The 18,829-nt window shown below is 44.3% G+C and overlaps 1 protein-coding gene across 1 annotated transcript in view; it reads left to right on the top strand.

Annotated features, from left to right (window-relative positions):
- VWA3B (von Willebrand factor A domain containing 3B) overlaps positions 1–18,829 on the top strand; it is an 81,300-nt gene that overhangs the window by 47,982 nt on the left and 14,489 nt on the right. Inside the window, exons 17-22 of the mRNA XM_015411192.1 lie at positions 166–258; positions 4,997–5,036; positions 5,127–5,283; positions 9,259–9,377; positions 13,516–13,566; positions 16,805–17,024. Coding sequence (XP_015266678.1) covers positions 166–258; positions 4,997–5,036; positions 5,127–5,283; positions 9,259–9,377; positions 13,516–13,566; positions 16,805–17,024 — 680 coding nt within the window. The remainder of the gene's footprint in view (positions 1–165; positions 259–4,996; positions 5,037–5,126; positions 5,284–9,258; positions 9,378–13,515; positions 13,567–16,804; positions 17,025–18,829) is intronic.

Below are 18,829 nucleotides of genomic sequence, written 5' to 3'. Positions count from 1 at the left end.
AATGTGCTTGCAGAAGGACCGTCTTGGGCTTTTTTGAAGTGTTGTGTGATTGGGAAAGGCAGAAAACAATTTATGGAGCCTGAGGACTTGTCCAGGTTAGCTCCTGCCTAAATACCTATGAGGATAAACTCTAAGGGGTTTTTCTCTGTGACTATCTTTCCACAGAGCAAACCAAGAGCAGTATGCTCAGAACTCTGCGCTATGCAACAAAGCCTATTGAACGTAGTCCAAATGGGAGGCCATCACCTGAAAGAAAAGGTAGGCTTCAGGAGTGAAGGTATTTCTTCAGTTGCAAGTGTTCTGCTTTTTTTTGCTGGTCAAACCCTTTCTTCCTTCCTATTTGGTAGACTGTTCAGCCAACATTGTCCTCCTCTGGTCTACTTTGCCTTCTCTGAAAAGTCTATCAGGCTTCAGAATAATTCAAGATGGGTAGCCATGTTAGTCTGTCTGTAGCAGTAGAAAAGAGTAAGAATCCAGTAGCGCCTTAAAGACTAACAAAGTTTGTGGTAGAGTATGAGCTTTCATGAGTCACTGCTCACTTCCTCAGATACAGCTAGATACATTCTAGCTGTATCTGAAGAAGTGAGCAGTGACTCACAAAAGCTCATACCCTACCACAAATTTTGTTAGTCATTAAGGTGCTACTGGACTCTTACTCTTTTCTAAGGCTTCAGGATGTTCAATTGTATTCTGGATTTCATTCTATAATCCCAAGGAGACAAAACATTGTCCATGCTTTAGTGAGGATTGTGGCTTCACTCTTGTGTCTTGGAGAAGCTGCACACAATTCATGCATCATTACTTAAGAGTATCAGGCCATATCTGCTCCTGCAAATCGGGAGAGGTTCAAGGTGCTCCAGTGTGCAGGAGAACTACATACATACATGTCGTGTGTTCATTGTGCAAATGCACTAAGAGGAAGGCAGGTGCAGGGTTGATGTGGGGGTCAGCATCTTTGGGCAGTTACTGAGGTCCCACTACCCCAGGAGGGCTTCTGCTGGAGAAAGGAGAGGCCATCTGCCTGCCTTCTCTCTCCCCCTCCAGGCACCAGCAAGTATTGGATCTTCCTGGAGGACCAAGAGCCCAGAGTCTCCACACCCTCCTTGTCATCATGCTAGGGGGAATGGGCGGGGTCCTGAGGGGCATGGATCTTCTTTCCTGCCTTTTGTTCAAGCAGGCATTGGCTGCTTACTCTAAACAGAGCCATAAGCAGGCCCTGAGCAGGGGCAATAGCAGACCCTGTCACTCTCTTTCCTTGCAGGTGGAAGTCCCTGGTTGCCACCTGTTTGCTCACACACCTGGAGCGGCAGCCAACAGCATTGATGCTTACCCTCTTGTTTCAAGTTTTTTTTAAATTAATTTTTTTCAAACAAAAGACCAAAAAGAAAAAAAAAACACTGCTCAAGACAAACAAAAAAAGAAAGAAGGACCTTCTAAATGACAAAACATAGAAACATAGAATCAAAATTACAGGGGAAACCCACACAAAATACAAAGGGAAGATGCTGTTGACTCAAATTATTGACAGAGGGCTTACTATTTAACACATTTTTCAATTTATCTTTCAAGATGAAGTTAATAATGGCACAGGGGATTTTTAAAAGGATAATTCTTTGTATACTTTATACTTCCTTTTCCATAATTTGAGGTAGGGCTTGGACAGATGTTGAATACCTTTCTGATTCGTATATGAAATGAAATCATGCCACGTTTTATAAAAATCTGACATTTTAGCTTTACCTTTGGCTACTCTAAGTTGATATGCCAGTTTTTCTGCCATAGATATTTGCCATATCTCAGAATACCAATAATGTAATCTTAAAAATTCTGCAGATTTCCAACACTTTGCTATTAACCTACGGGCTGCCATCAATATAAACACTAGTAATCCCTTGGATGTCACTTTTCCATTTTGTTCCCCCCAGACTGTTAACAAAGCCAGTGCTGATGTGGCATCAATGATTTGATGCGTAATATTTTCCGTTTTGGTAAATATTTTTCTCAGAACTTTGACACTATAGAGCATGACCACCACATGTGGACATAACCACCTTGCTGGTTGCAATTTCTCCAACATTTTGTGTTGCTTGTATTACTTATTCTTGTAAGACATACCAGATGAGTATACCATCGATGTAGTCGTTTCAAAGAGTTCTCCCTAAAGACTATTGATACAGTTTCCCTTGTTTGAGTCACCCACAGTCCCATAGCCAGAAAATTTTCTGTGGGGAGGCAGGTGCCCCTGATGAGATGATGTCACTTCTGTCATCACCTGGAAGTGACCTGATGATTGGCCTGGCAGAATGACATAGGCAGTGTGGGGGCGGGAAGGGAAAAGAAGCCGAGCTGAGTGAAAGAGATGGACACACACAAAAAAAACCTTTTAGGAGTTGCCTGGAGTTCAGGGGGCAATATTTACTGGCTGGCTGGGGGTGTGTCATTCAGCAGAATGGCCACCTCCTCCTCTTCATACTCGGGCCCCTCGGGAAACTGCAGCAGGAGCGGCGAGCCCTTGAATATCTCTGCGGAAGATGCTCTGCCCTGGCTCAGCCCAGCCACACTCATCTGGTTGTCCCCCCTCAGGGTATGTGGCAAGTCAGCTTTGATGTGGGGGGAGTGCTGCATTCATTTGCCTCACCCGCCTGGCTCTCCTCCTCCTGGTGTGGAGGAGGCAGGCAGGCAGGGCAGCAGGTGAGATTGGCAGAGAATGGCCTGCCCCCTGGTGCCAGTGCCAGCCCACCAGAAGAAGAGGGGATGGCTGGCTGGCCCGGCCCGGTGTTTGCTGTCTTCCGCAGCTGCCATGGCCTCCTGCCATCTTTCCTCCCACTCCCTGAGACCGGATTACCTCCTAGGAGGCAGGCAGGCAGGGCAGCAGGTGAGATTGGCAGAGAATGGCCTGCCCCCTGGTGCCAGTGCTAGCCCACCAGAAGAAGAGGAGATGGCTGGCTGGCTGGCCCGGCCCTGTGTTTGCTGTCTTCTGCAGCTGCCGTGGCCTCCTGCCATCTTTCCTCCCACTCCCTGAGACCGGATTACCTCCTGCCAGATGAAGATTGGAGGCTCCCAACCCCAGTCCCCCCCTGGGCCTTTCTTGCCTTCCTGGGTATGAGTCCCCGGGTCTCTTTGCAGGATCCTGGACCCCAAGGCCCTCCTGCCCTTTGTGGATGGTCAGCCAAGCCAGGCTGTGAAAAAGAGACGTGGCAGCCTATGTAGGCTCAGGAGGGAGGGAAGAGAGGGGACTGAGAGGGATTGGCAGCGAGGAGGCAGGGCTAATTTGGTGGGGGGGCTTCGCCCTCAAATGCACTCTTGTGGCTGTTGGCTTGATCACCCATACTTTATTTCATAGATTTTGTTCTATTTTTATCCCAGTATCATTTTCCCATATTGTTTTCAGTCCATTTGACATATTTGGCTCTATTTCAATTAAGTAAGAATACATTTTAGAAGTTATTCCTTTTGCACTATTCATATGTTGCATTAGAATCTGTTCAGATTTCGTCATCTTTCAGGTCATAGTGTGCTGTACTGTAGGATTCACAGTTAAATAATGTAATTGATGGAGAAGAATTCCAGTTCATTGAAACCCTTGCTCCAAGTTGTAGACAGGGTTTCTCCTCTGATCTGCTGTGGTAGGCACTGGTGACAGCATTGTGTGTTCCACCCCATTGTCACTGGCCAGTTGCTTCCTCGCTAATGTCCAGACAGTGGCTAAGGGCAACCGTAGTCCCCTCTCATTCTTCCCATTCCAGGTGGAGGCCCCTGACTTCTCCCTCACTCCCCAGCTTGCTTGCCAGCCTGAAGAGAAGAGCAGCTCATTTAATCCATGCTCTGTATGGCAAATTAGATGGTTCTTCCTCCCCATTCTCTATCCTGGGCCATTGTCTATTGCCACACTGCTGCAGGTCATTAGTTCCTGAGTGGATGGAAGCCACAGCACCACCTGTTGCTCCCTTGCCCTCTCCCTCCAAGAAACAGTCCTCAGTCACTGCTCACCTGCTAATTTCCCAAGAACAGGTGGTGGCTGGCTGTTGGCAGTGGGGAGCCATTGCTGAGAGTGCTAACACTTTGCATTGTGCTCCCGGTGGCACCCATAAGGACACTAATAGGAAGGACTGGAGGCAAGTTGTGCGTGGTAACCCACTGCCCTGGGTGAAAAAGGCGAAGTTTTGATTAGGAGCGCCAGTAGTTTAGCAAGCTTCCACGCCCTCAGGAGCAGCTAGTACTAGAACTGATGGTCTTCGGTTCTGCCTGTTTTGGTGAACTGCTCAAGGTTGCAGAACAAAGGCCCGGCATTCATCCACCTACCCCAGAAGCCTACTGGTCCCTTCCCAGCATTGTTGTAACTAAATTTGGATCTGGCCTGAGACTTAGAAAGGTGTAATTCTATTTAGAATGACACTGTTAGTTCTGGCAATAGCCAAACTGGATCTTGCCAGTTTGACCCTCTCAGTGCCTTCCAAATACATGTCCAACCTTCTCGTCTCTTTCCATCTACATGCCTGCCATTCACCTAGGGTTGCCAGGTCCATCGGAAATGCTGGTGGGGAGATGTTCTGGGAGTGGGAAGTGATGTTGCGTGATATGTCATCTGGAAGTAATGTAGGCATGTTGCGAGTGATGCTCTGGTTTTTGGCCAAACTCTATGGTAAAATCAGCCTCAAACCATAGAGTTTTGCCCCAAAACCAAAGTGTCACTCTCCCCATGTCACCGATGTGCCTGTGTCACTTCTGGGTAACATAGGCATGTTGCGTTTATTTCCGGCAATGTCACTGTGTGTGGGGGAGCCCACAAAACCAGGGGATCCCCCGCCCCCAACTGGGGAATGGCAACCCTACATTCACTCCCCCCCTTAGGCCTGACACAAGCTAGTTTGTTCTTTCTCATCCCATTTCTGCTGGGACTTGTTTATCCAGTATTCTGTGCTCTTGACTGCCCATTACAGGCCTCAGACATGCAGACCTATGTAATGTTCTTATTTTCAAAATGTCTCCCATGCAGAGCTGAAGACTCATACGCCTGAGCAAAGAAAGGATAGAGAGTAAGTACAGATATTGTAAAAGAAACTGATTTTTAAAATTGAGTGTCTTATTGTCTCTCATTACATTGTACTCTTTCTCTTTTTATAAAGCCCTTTAGATAATCCTTCAGTTCAGTGGCTAAAGACTCATGGTTTGGTTGCTAGGCGACTCACCATAATGGATGCCTTAGCTCCAACAGCTGTTCCTCGCACAGCAAAATACATTCCAATTCTAGACAAACACGTTGTTTCAAAAGTATTCGATGACGTAAGTTTTTTTTTTTAATGCTGTTTCTGGGAAAATTTCAAATGAGCAACTGTTTTTTAATGCAAGTATCAAATTATTGACTTCTTGTTCCTGGCAGAGAATATATTATATACAATCAGGGTTGAGCCAAATATTCTTCCGTTTGGTAGAAGCAGTGCGTTTGGTGCGTGTGCGAGTGAGGTTTACCAGCTTCAGTTTGGGAAGTTCCTGGAGACTGGGGGTGGTGGCCTGGACAGGGCAGAGCTTTGGGGCAAGAAGGAGCTCTGTGGAGATGTGGTGCCTCAGAGTCTGCCCTCCAAAGCTGCCATTTCCTCCAGACTCTCTGGAGTCTGGAAATCAGTTGTAATTCTAAGAGAACTCAAGGCCACACCTGGAGGTTGGCAATCCTAGTGTTTTTCTAGAAGAACCTCCACCAGATCTCTTCAGTGGTGACAGTATTTACTCAGTACTGCTTCTGCCCTATTTGCTGTTGCTTTTGTACCATTTCCCCCCCTTCACTTGGGTGATCCCAGTTAGCTGAGGGTTAAGTAATCAATGGGATGAGAGTTTATGGAGGGTTAACAAAACCATATGGTTTTGCGGGCATTGTTGAAAATTTGTCAAAAGAATGAGATGCTTTTTGATGCTGTTGAACATATTTGTGAAATATAGTGAGTCGTTTTTGGCTCTGCCTGATGTGCATAGGCATATATGGTAGTCATGGTAAAATGACTGCTGTCTGAGAAAACTGAATAAAAGCTGCTCCTCATAGGAAGGAGTGTTCAGCTCTGTGTTTCTTGTCTTCCCCACCCTTATTTGCCAATAGGTGTCACTGTGCAGCCACTGACTATTTGAAAACTGCTTGTGGGTGGTGGTCACTAGTGTTACTGCTATGTCATTGGCATGTTACAGAATGCATAGAGTTGAGTCACTGGGAAAATATATTAAGAACATAAGAGATGCCAATGTTGGATCAGGCCAAAGGCCCATCCAGTCCAACACTCTGTATCACACATATTGGACTCTGCTGGATCATTGTGTTTGCATGTGCCTGACAATGTTCTAAGTAAGCTACAACATGGAATTCACTGCCACAGGAAGTGGTGGCGGCTACAAGCATGGATGGCTTCAAAAGGGAATTAGTTAAGCATATGGAGCAGAGGTCCATCAGTGGCTATTAGCCACAAGGTATAGATAGGGACTCTGGGGCAAGGGATGCTCTGTCTTCTTGGTGCTTGGGGGAGGTCAACAGTGGGAGGGCTTCTAATGTCCTGGCCCCACTGGGGGACCTCCTGATGGCACCTGGTATTTTTGGCCACTGTGTGACAGAGTGTTGGACTGGATGGGCCTTTGGCCTGATCCAACATTGGTGTCTCTTATGTTCTTACTAGCAGTAAAGCCCGTTGTGAAAGCAATACCCCATGAGGGACTGAGTGGTTTGGAGGGTGGAGTCTATGGCATTGTACCTGTCTGAGGTCCCACCCCTCCTCAAACCTCACCCTCTTCAGGCTCCATCCCTCAAATCTCCAGGAATTTCCCATCGGGAGTTGGCAACCCTATCAGGATTGGCCCCAATATGTTTTCTCCCAAAGGCCAAAGTAGGTGACTGGACCAAACTTAGTTGCCTACCAACAGGCACTGAGGGGAAAGTAGGGTTGCCTGGTCTAAGGAGGGAAATACCTGGAGTTTTGGGGGGTGGATTCTGTAGAGGGCAGCATTGGGGGGGGGGGAAGGACTCAGCAGGTATAATGTCATAGGGTCTACCCTCCAAAGCAGCCATTTTCTCCAGGGGAAACTGATCTCTGTCATCTGGAAATCAATTGTAGCAGTGGGAGATCTCCAGGTCCCACCTGGAGTTTGGCAACCCTAGGGGAAAGTGTGCTGCACAGCAGGGGGTTGAAGAGAATGGTTTGATGGGTGCTGGGCCAAGATTGGCAACAATAGTTCCCCAGGAGCAAATAGCTGGGTTGGAGGGTGGAGTCTATGGCACTGTAACCTGTCTGAGGTCCCCCTCTCCGGCCTCCACTCCTCAAATCTCCAGGATTTTCCATACCTAAAGCTGGCAACTTTATTTCCTCCCCTCTCAGTAGCCTCTTATTTTGCCTTAAATTGGTTTTGATGTCAGCAGAGTGAGAAAATGCCAGAGGCTCTGGGTGGGTGCCTGTCTTGTCTTCAAGTTTACTTCCCCCCCCCCAGCCTCTGCCTAGGGAAAGCCGCTGTCATCATTCTCCTCTCCCCCTATGAGGTATGTTAAGGTTGAAAGTGTGTGAATGGTCCATAATCCCCCAGGCAGCTTTTAAAACATGATCCTGGGACCTACACACCACCAGACATTCCAAATGCCTTGCAGGGGGGGGGGAGTATGAGGTGTGGAATGGAGTGAAGTCCAATCAGCTTCCATATGCAAAAGACCTTGAAGGTTCCATATGCAACTGACATTCCAACTGCCTTGCGGGGAGGGGGGTGAGTTTGAGGTGTGGAATGCAGTGAAGTCCAATCAGCTTCCATATGCAAAAGACCTTGAAACGCTGGGCGGGACTGCACAAAGCAGCCAGTCAACCCAGCCAGCGTCTTCTGACTGACAGTTCAAGCGTCCATACACTAAAGGAGTGCATTTTAGAACTTTGGCACCCACTATTCAATTATATATAAGGAGAGATATTCTTATGTAACAGCCAAAGACACTTAAAATGCTGTATGGCCCAGGCTATACAAAAATGGATGGTCAAAGCTCAATACATCCCTCGAAGCAGCCTTTTATAATTAAAGAGCAAAGATTCATCCATGAGCCAGTATGAAAAAGCCCATTTGCGTTTAACTGAATCTGTACTACTCATCTGATCATTGACACAAAGTTCAAAAGCCTGAACACAGGTTGTTGTGAGTCCTTTGTTAGGAAGTTCCACACATGATGTCTCACAATAAATCTAAAACACTCAGGAGCACCCTACCTGACTATCTTAGTGCACTGGCCTAAATGTGTGCGTGGCTTGCACCTTGATTACTTGCCACCGTTGACCTCTTTTTGTAAGGCATCTCTAAGAAGCCCTTTAGCCCCATAAAATTTTTGCCCGCCATTCCCTTCTACCGTTGTTATTATTATGGTTATTTTAGCATCCCAACTGTTCCTCCAATGCACCTTAACTTACAGATTTCATTTTTATAGAGCCGTATTTCATTCTATACAGTGCTATGTTTGGCTCTAGAGCCACAGGTTGCATACCCCTGGGCTAGTGTTTATTTTCTCGGGGGTTTTAACCCCCTATGGCGTTAAGCAACATATTCCATGCTGTAGACCGGAAATAATTTCCGACAATTATGTATGGCTCAATTTCAAATGCAACTTCTGTTTAGTCTTCCCAATTAACCCTTGCATCACCTGCTGAGAATAACCTCTACTTGACCTCCAGAGTTCATCAGCAGCCCAGCCTATTTGCAGGGGGCAAAAGAAGAGGGCAGGAGTGCCAGGCTCCTCATTGGCCTGCTGAGACCAACTGGAATGGCTCCAGCAGTTCCCTTCCAATCGGTGAAGAATCTTCCATTGGACAATGATTCCTCTTACGGCATTCCAAGAATGGAAGGTGTTGTTCTCCAGTGGAAGATTGTTGACTGGATGTTTTATGCTGTCTGATCGATTTTTTTTTTGGGGTAATCTGCCTTGACTCTCAGTGAGAAAGGCAGGCTATCACTGAAGAAAATCAATACCTTAGTGGGTCCTGTAACCCAAAGAATCAAACATTCTGGGTTCAGAAGGGTATGAAGTGTGAGGGGAAAGTGGGGAAGATCTGGGTTTATTGCACAATTGGCTCTCTGGATCCATCCCAGTGTGATTTAGATTTCTAATAAATTGGGGTGGGGTGAGATGAGAGTTTATTTACTTATTATTTAGCTTACTTATACCGTACTCTAGTGAGTCTTCAGACTTTCCGTGTCTGGGCTTACCACATGGACTCAAATACTGCAATGCTTTGAAGCCTTTGTTCCTTTACGCTGCAGGTCTTCCCCTTTGCCCATGTGAGCAATGATATGAAGTGTGTGACATTGATTAATCCTCAGGCAGTAGATCTTGAAGCCTACAAGAAGAAGCTGCTGGAAGCAATCAAAACATATGAAAGGCAAGTCTGTTCAGCATAAATTTTCCATGTAGCCAGTTAGATTCATCTTGGATATCTAACCGCTTGAACTGTTTGCCCAGTAACCGCCATGTGACCTGACACTGCCCCCGATCCCACATGCCTGGTAGCAGTAGGAGGGGGAATGTTGGCTGCATATTGTACATGCCACATTCATCTTGCACGAGTGTTGTAGGTTAATCATATATACGGCAGTGGCATTTTCAAAGTGCTCCATGTTGGTGGACATTGCGTCTGTGTCTTCTAGAGCAGTTGCTGTCTTGACTATACCATTTCCCTCTCTTCCACAACCTGTACTGGGGGCAGCTTTTAACTGACAGATTTAAGCCTGCGTGCCTGCACAATCATGTCTTCCCAGTACAATTGCTCCAGGGCATATACATGCAGATGTTTGTATGCCACCTGTAAGATGATGCTATTCCTTTCTTTGCCATTCCGTACTTGTGAGAGATGAAAACATGTCATACAGCTGCCTTCATTAAATTCCTTCCATTAAATTATGCTGGAATTCTGCTATGGGCTACTAAGCCTTCACCTGCTTTGTCATTTGGCTGAAGTTCCTCAAGAATTTGTTGTAACATGCGGTAGATTTCGAGGCAGTTGCTGCTGATAAAAGCTTTATTCAGAGAAATACGTACCTTGCAAAACATTGACATTTTTCTTGCCAGAATCAAAGCAATGCTTATGTTATCTTCAGATGTATTTTGAAACACCCCCCCCCCAAAAAAAAGAGACAACAAAAAACATATGTGTTGGAAAGACATGTCAATTAGCTACTTAATTATATAGGTCAACAGTCTTTCTTAAGGACCTGAGGTTCTTTTAAACTTATCAGGAGTTTCCTAATTAGGAAATCAGCTCCCTTGGATGTTGACTTGAAATTAGCTCACCTCCAAACAAGTTATTTTGGGCTCAATTCAATTCCAATCGGAGCTGGATTATTTCATCTTGACCCCATTCTGAGCTAAGGCCGTGTGGGACTGCTTGCCTCAGCATCTCTGCAGCCCTCTCCTATTTGCCCAGACTTACCCAAATGCCTGGTGGTGGGACCTCACAACAGGAAGGAGGTCACTGAGAGGTCTCCATTAGACTTTCAACAACGGGACAGTGTCCTGATCGCAGGATCCATGGACAGTGTCTCATTCTTAGGATCATGATGTCGAAGTAGGTTCATCGAGACTTATGTGTACTACATATCCTTTGAATCATAGCAGGTGGGGGAGCCCTCCAGTCCCAAAATAGCATCACATTTTGAAAGGGTTGCTATTTTTCCGTCTGACCATTCCAAGCTAAAATATATATGCAGGCCAAGTTTCAATGTGGAGTAGTTTGTAAATGACCAAGTACTAACTAAGTTTTTCACTCCCTAGCATCTGTTCTGTCTCATCTTTTGTGCCATGAATGCTGCATTAACATATCTGGGAACTGAATTTGCAAGGGTTGTGGCACAGCTTTCTGAACTGCGATTGGCTACTTGCTAAATTGCACAATTTGTCTTTGCGTGCAAACAGCTTTAACAACAGCAGCCCGAAAAAAGAAGAAGAGAGAGATGGCATGATATTAACCTCTTCTGAAGATTAATAATCTAAATGTTATTAGCATGAACTCCAGATGAAGCCAGAGGGGATGATAGCAATCGTGTCCTGCCTTCTAGAAGGAGAGGGTTTCTGCTCTGCAGTGTATAAGAGACAACCCCCGCCTGGCCCCAAGTCCTGAAGCTGTGAAGAATTGTGAAAATAACTGCAGGCATAGAAAAATGAGCAAGGGGCAAACAGACAGTTAGAAATAAATATCCCAGCAAACAGATTTCATGCTTGTGAATAAACTAAGAGGTTCTTCACATAAGACAAATGCATTATCCTGAGGGAGGGGCTTTGCTTTTCCCTGAAAGGCACAAATGCCTCTGGCTTGCTGTGGTGGATGTGGCCCGACACTGCCGGAGAGACACAGCTGCAGTTCAGTGAAGGGTGGATTAGTCCAAGGTTGTTGCCAGATTCCATCAGGCTATTGCACCTGAGGACACTGGCGCTTGACTGCAGTTACTTTACATGAACGGACCACCTTCTATCGTATACTGGATGTCTCAGGGAATGATGGGGGACCCATTGTGTTTGCTGCTGCAACTGCTGAAATGGGTTGGATTTTATTAATGAAATAATTGATTTGCTGTCGGAATTATGATGCCTTATTAGCATCCCAATACTTTAGTAGCATGCGTTTTGCGTATTTTAAATAGTAGCTTTAAAAAAATGATGTACAAATACTGTTATGGCCAATGGATTTGGGGGAAAAACACACCAAGTATTTGTTTGGTAACCGTTGGGTTCAGATTGTTGTCAGATTTGTCGGCAGTTTGTATGGTCACTCTACAGGCTCAATCAAGTGAAAGTTTATCACAGCTACCACCCATTTTAATTAGCCAAATACTCCAGTTCTGCAGATATCAAAGACACTTAATTATAGATAACACTTTCTGGATTATGGTTATGGTTTTCTAGTGTGAAGAATGTGTTTCTGTGGAGGTCTAGGCAATTGTCCATTTAATGGTAAACAAATTAGGATTGGAAGGCTACATTCAGATTATGCGTAGTGTTTTAAAGACAAAAGTGCCCTAATATTCTCCTTTGCTTTCATGACACACTCCTCGTTTGTAGGCTGTGGACCCAACTAGGCAGCATGCTGGAAGGTCCATGACTGGATCTTCCCAGCATTTTTACAGTTCCGGTTTGGAATTGGACCTGATTTGGATTTGGTCCACATAAAGAAAACAAGTTTAAGTCTTCCCCTGCCTGTAATTTTGCTGATCTAAATCTGTTCCTCCTGCTGCTGCTAGCTCTCACAGGGTGTCCTTTGAAGGCTAATATCAATGCTGAGGGCAGTTTCAGTGCGATTGCATAGGGTGAGGTGTGAAACCTCTCCCTGAGCAGCCAAATGGGCCCCCTGTATGGCTTCTGTTAGCATTTCAATGGCACTGAGAGGATCTGCTTGGGGATCTCAGCATTTCATCTGTTTTGACCCCCATGTAACAGGAATATGAATGCCAGACCAGAATGGTGGGAAGTCTAAGAGCCAGCTCAGGTTGTATCTAAGCAACAGGCCCTTCAGACTAAGGAACAAGTCCAGTTTGGCAGGTTTCTAGGATCAGGCAGAATCCTACTTGCCTATGGTGTCCACCAGATTCCTTCTCTGTAGGTAGCTGTAGTACCCCTTCTGGCCATATGTAGTGGTGATGCTGCGGTGCAGGTAGAGAAGTTCTGCAACTCCTTCCTTCAGCATGTAGTCATAAGGTACCTGCATCCCAGGTGCCTTACAGTGAGTCCCATACCTGGAGCCCCTTTGATCTGTTGTAGTGCAGAGTCCTGCAGCCTTTAAAGTCTTGACAGCACAATCCTAAATATGTTTCCTTGAACTGAACTCCTTGGTGAATGTGTGCAAGATTGGAGGCCAAGACATTTATTGTGCCATTTACTTTTGTACGTAGAACCCTGTTTCAAAAAAAAATACATGAGCTGAACAAAGAAAATATGAGCAGTGTTATTCAATATCTTAGTAGATAAAGTAGTTTACATTCCTTTTCAAGGGTTTAGAGCTTCCAAAAACTTATTATAGGTACACTGTCTTGGATCCTGTACAAATGAAAAGACTTTCCTACTTATGTGTGAAGCGTGTATGTTACAGATATACCTGCTGGCTGTTGTCCCTCCTCGGTACAGTAGACTTTGAAACAAACTATTGTGAAACGTGACTGGAACAACATTAGTCTGGTAACATTTAATTAGTTTTGTGCTTATTTATAACACTGCATTCTGGATGGGAAATTCTTGTAAGCAGCAGTAGGTATTTTCTTCTATTTGTCATTGATCCTGAATGGATCATGTTGCTACTGTGAATGAAATGATCATGTTGCTACTGTGAGAGATATTTTCCCATCACTTTTATTTTCAAATGATAATTTAAATTTCATAGCTGTTGACTAGGAACAGAGTGTAAAACTTCACCCTCTCGGAATACAACTTATCATAGACACCTGTATGACACTGTGCTCCATTTTATTTAATGATATTTAGCTACCAAGTTCCACATGAGCTGATATGAGAAACTGTTGTATTTTTGTTAACAGGCGCCTGGATCTAATTGTTTGGAGAGCATTATCTCAGGAGGAAAGAGACAAGTAAGGATGTTAGTTTCTAGCTTTACAGCTCAGGAATTAATTTTTAGAATATTGATAGAATGGGAGCCAGAGGTGCTCAGCATCTTCTAAAACGTATCCTATCATTATTCAGCACTGTTTGCTGTTTACTGTATGCATCTGGATCTTCAGTAACTCTCAGATTCATCTTCAGTAGACCCCCACGAGCCATTTGTTGTGTGTGCTGTTGTGGACTGAAATGAAGCTTATTCTGTAGTTATTCATCCTTGATAACTGTTTCACACATGCAAATAATAAGTTAGGGTTGCATTCTCTGAACGATGGAAATAGCAAACATGCTGCTTCCTGTGTTCATTAAAATGTATTCAGCCTACATTCAAACTTTAAGGTGGCTAACTGGAATATATCTAAAATACTTGCCTAGATTATTTAATAATATTTATATTCTGTGCTGAGAAACTTACATGGGATCTCCTCCAGTAGTCTGTGCAGATTCAGAGCTAAATGGGGGGATCTGATGCCCATCCTGCAACCAATGCAAAGGCGGGGCAGGAGGGTGGGGCCACAGTTAGCCAACCACAGGGATTGGCTGGTTCCACTAGAAGAGTGAGGGACTCACAGAGACTGCTCCAGCCCAGGGCCAATGAGGGCATGGCTGGGACTATTCTTCTCTCCACAGAGCTGGCTCAGAGAGAAGGGCAGGAGAGTGAAAGGACATCCTGATGGGAGGAATTGAACAGGGTAAAGGTTCAACCTCCTCTCTTCCCAGTATGAGGCTTCTGTAGGGGTGGAGAGTGAACTCAGTACATTCTCTAGTAGCCTCATCTCCAAGGGGACAGATGTGCTATACCTTCACTCAACAACCTGCCAGCCATGGATCATGGGATGGCCTTCCCTTCATGCTGCTGTTGCCAACCCCCCTCCACCAAGACACTTCTCAGGTACACACCCAGTTAGCTCAACCAATTCTATAGCATGAACTACATCCACAAAATTCACAGGATCCAAAGAGTCATGTTGGTCCCACAACTGAAGGTAGGATAGTAAATACGATAGGCTTCTGCTATAGGCCTCAAGATGTCATGTTTCAGGTTGGAAGAAATATTTCTTTCATTTTATGTTGGTTTGGGATCCTCCTCTCCCTTCTTCTGAAGTATACTACTTATCTCACAATCTGGAGAATTGCATCAGGATTGTTTCCCAAGACTATTCCTTAAATCCAGAGGTATTTCTTGCATAGTGCACCTTGTTCATTCCAGTTCCCTTTCACTGTATAATCATGACAAGAAGAGCTTCTTTAGATCAAACCACAAACTCCAGTGCTCTTTTTGGCCAGCCAGATTTCTCTGGCAGCTCATCTCCAAGGCTGTCAGATTCATGCCTTCCCCATAATAATTTGTCACAAAAATTGTTATTCAGAGGTAGTGAGCCAATGTAGTGTACGTAGATATTAATGTTGATCTTTCTGGCCCATCTTTTTGTAAAAAGCACTACAGTATTCTCTAAAGCCATCATGAACAAAGATAAAACAGCAATAACAATATCACTATTATCAACCAATCCTAGTCTTGAAAGCCAGGCTGAGAAAAGACCAGAAATTTACAAGAATGCCTATTTGAATAACATGATATTGCGAATAGATTCAGGTGGTGTGTTTGTCTGAAGCAGCAGAACAAAGTCTGAGTCCAGTGGCACCTTTAAGACCGACAAAGTTTTATTCAGGGGTATAAGCTTGAAGTGTGCCTGCACACCAAAGCTTTTATCTTGAATAAAACTTTGTTGGTCTTAAAGGTGCCATTAGAAACTTTGTGATGATATTGCAAAGTCTCTTAAAGACCTGCAATGTGGGGGCCATTTGCTGAAAAGCTGTTCTGTCGTAAAGAAACCCTGGCTCTGTGGTAGAGTACCCACTTTGTATCCAGAAGATCCCAGGTTAAAAAGATCAGACATTAGATGATGGGAAGACCTCGACCAGAGGCCCTGGAAAGCTGCTGCCAGTCGAAGCAGGCAACACTGACCCTGACAGACCAGTGGTCTGGCTTCATGTGGCCATTAATGAAAGAACAAGCAGATGCTGTTTTTACATGTCTGCATGGTGGAACATTTAATAAACTTCATTCAGTTGAGTAGGGCTTCCATCGCAGATGGTATTGGGAGAGTGTGAAGTGTCACCGTAGGGAATCAGCCTGGAGCGTCAGATCTCCTAACTACTCTGTACTCTAGGAGTGCCAAGTCTGGAGCACGCGGCATTTTGATTGAACTCACTAGCCACACAGGAACCCAGTTCAGATGAGGACCATAGGAAGATGCATGCAGGGAAGTACTGTCTTCCCCACTGAGAAAATGCACACGCACCTGATACCAGTGTTCCCTCTAAGCTGAGTTAGTGTGGGCTAGCTCCCAGTTTTTCAGCCTCCGGCTCACACATTTTTGTCTTAGCTCAGGAAGGATGGCTCCGGAGCAAACTGATTTATGCAGTAGCCAAATCGCTCTCTTACAACTTTAATGCCAGTAGCTCGCAAAGTAGAATTTTTGCTCACAAGACTCCACAGCTTAGAGGGAGCATTGCCTGATACCAGTACATGGTTTAGTTCACAATGGGGCAAGTAGTGCTCCTCTGAGCCATTTTTGATTGGGAAAATGGAGCAGGGGGAGGCTTAAAATTCCCTTCCTCTTGTGCTGTGGGTGCTTTATTCCTTTAACTCCTAGCATATCATACAGTTAGGGATACAGCCATGAATCTCACCAGAAAACCTTGGTCTACTTAATTTCTCTCAGCCTACCTTAACTAGTGAAAATAAGATGAGGAAAGAGAATCACGTATGTATGTTGCCCTGAATCCTTAGGGAAAAAGTGGGATAGCACTGGAATAGACAGAGCCAGAATACCTTTAGTTCAAATACAGAAGTTCTGATTGCCTTTCATGGCTCACGGCAATTGATATGTCAATCATCAAGGGATTTTTCTTATCATAGTCTCAGAATTATATGCAGTCAGTCTTCACTGCAGATCCTCTATGGTTTTAACAGCTGCACAACAGCCAAAATTCATCTGGTGCAACTTACCATATCACTGCATTTCCATACAAGGAAATCTGGCATGTCAAATCAATGTTAGAAATTCAGGGCCTTATATATAAAAAAGTGGCAACCTATTCCTATCTCCCAGCATGCATGGACCTAGTTGCTATTTTCCCACTAATTGATCACAGTATCCACAGTGATGCAGAATTAGAACTTGCATGTTGTTTCTTTTCAAGGTATGGACAGGACCATCCAGTCTCATACCTAGAAAACAAGGAGTCTTTGCTACAAGCTTTAGAAAAACTGAACTGGCCCATCACCTATGAAGATGTGAAGTTGCTGGAGGATGAGATTCTGACTGGGCTGACGTATATAGAGCAGGCCTCTGAACTCCAGGCAGCTTCCAAAGAGGAAGCTCAGAAAATCTGCCCATTTCATCTCTGCCCCAGTAAAGAGGTAGGTGTCATTAGCAGTGGGATAAAACTTTTTCTTTGGATAAAGGTCCAGTATGCAGAATTTATTTGTTAGGCATGCTAACGTAACTCAGATGCATAGATATATGTGTCTTAAAATGTTGGGCAGAAGCTGGCAGGGAGAGGGGCTCATTTCCATGACCAGCAATTGGGAGTACATTATTGCAACATTTCTGTTGAAAAAGAACAACAGAGAAAGATGGGATAGTGAAGCTCCCAGTGTATAGACAGCTGGTTGCGAAGACTCACTTCCTTCTGTAACTTTTCTCAGCATTTAAATATGGCTGAATTTGTTTAAACTGTGGTTTGTACAACAACAAAAATAATAATTAATATTATTGTATGGCAGTATGTGTAGTATAGCCAGAAGATCCTAAGATTGTCTGGCAGCCAGAAGTTCTAGCTCTTTTAGCATTATGCACCACTAGGTGGTGAGCTTGACCTGTTTTTAAGGCAAGAGTCATTTCCCTGCTTAGCTTCCACATCCGATGAGATCGGGCTAGCCTGGGCTATCTAGGTCAGGGCTGGTTTGTACAACAAACTCTGGCTAACCTGCCAGTCATACATCACTCATGCATAAGTCCCAGTTCATCTGCTTCATGCTCCTTTCCCATCAATGAGGACATATTTTCTATATTGTGGTCTTTGTGACCAGGAGGCCATGAAGTGCTACTCAACAAACTGCAGTTTGTGAATTAATGTTGCAAGAAACAACAATGAATATAGTCTGGCCAAGAAACCAAGTACAAAGTTGGGTTTGAAATCGCTTTTGTACTATCTGTATTTATAACAGTGCAACTAACTGGGGTTTGATCATGGTGGATAATAGCATCCGGATAGAGCTTAGCTGTGGAAATATCCAGTCAGAACAGACAGCGCCTTAACCTGTCAGTTAAATGAAAGATGCTAAAGACCAAACTAAGGGTTAATTTACTGATTTTTTTCCCCTTTCTACATGGGTGCATAATTGCTTTGTATTGCATGTAGGACAGTGTACAGCCCACAGTGTACAGCCCATTGGGTGCCACAAGAATGGTGGCTCCTTCATGTATATAAGAACGTGAGACACTGTATATATGTATATAAGAGGGTGAGACACTGTTCTTTGGCACTTCTAAACATTGCAGATATATGTGTTTCCTTAAGCCTGTGGAAACTTGGAGGTTAAGGAAAATGTAACACATCTCGTAGTCTTTAGTTCATCTTTAAATAGTGTTCATTTGATGGTCGTGGGCAATTTTGATATGGAGAAGTCATGCTCTCTGTGTTTGATTGACTGATGTAATCTGTAATTGGAATGGGCAGTCGATAAATGAAAACTTTTGCCTAGCAGGATTATGCTAAACCAAGCATTCAATCAAGGAAACAAAGAAATTATTGAAAGGACAGTTATTAAAATGCTAATAAAGCTTTTTAAAATAGAGGTGCTTGACGAGCGTAAAAGAGGGAGCTTATCTTTTGAGAAATGGACAGGCAGATTTTTGACTGTCCATTTCCCCCAAATCATAAAAAAGAAAAGCTCTTCTTTTTTGACCAGTTAAACAAAGTGTGTATAGATTAGGGCTGCACGTCCTCTGTGTCTCTGAACTTAAGAAGTTTTAAGTTCCAAGAGTGAGGACTTCAGTCCTGCCATAGACACATCTATTCCAAAGACCCACTTAGTTCAGCGATGAGACATTCTCAAATAAGTGTCCATACAATTGCAGTGTTAATTTTCTGAAACACTAATGATCCAGCACTCATACAACATAACATATGAAGAGGTCATGGGAATTTTACTGTTAGGAT

This window comes from Gekko japonicus, unplaced genomic scaffold (genome assembly GCF_001447785.1).
Source record: "Gekko japonicus isolate JY-2015 unplaced genomic scaffold, Gekko_japonicus_V1.1 scaffold1123, whole genome shotgun sequence".
NCBI lineage: Eukaryota > Metazoa > Chordata > Lepidosauria > Squamata > Gekkonidae > Gekko > Gekko japonicus.
This window is presented reverse-complemented; position numbering and strand designations above follow the sequence as displayed.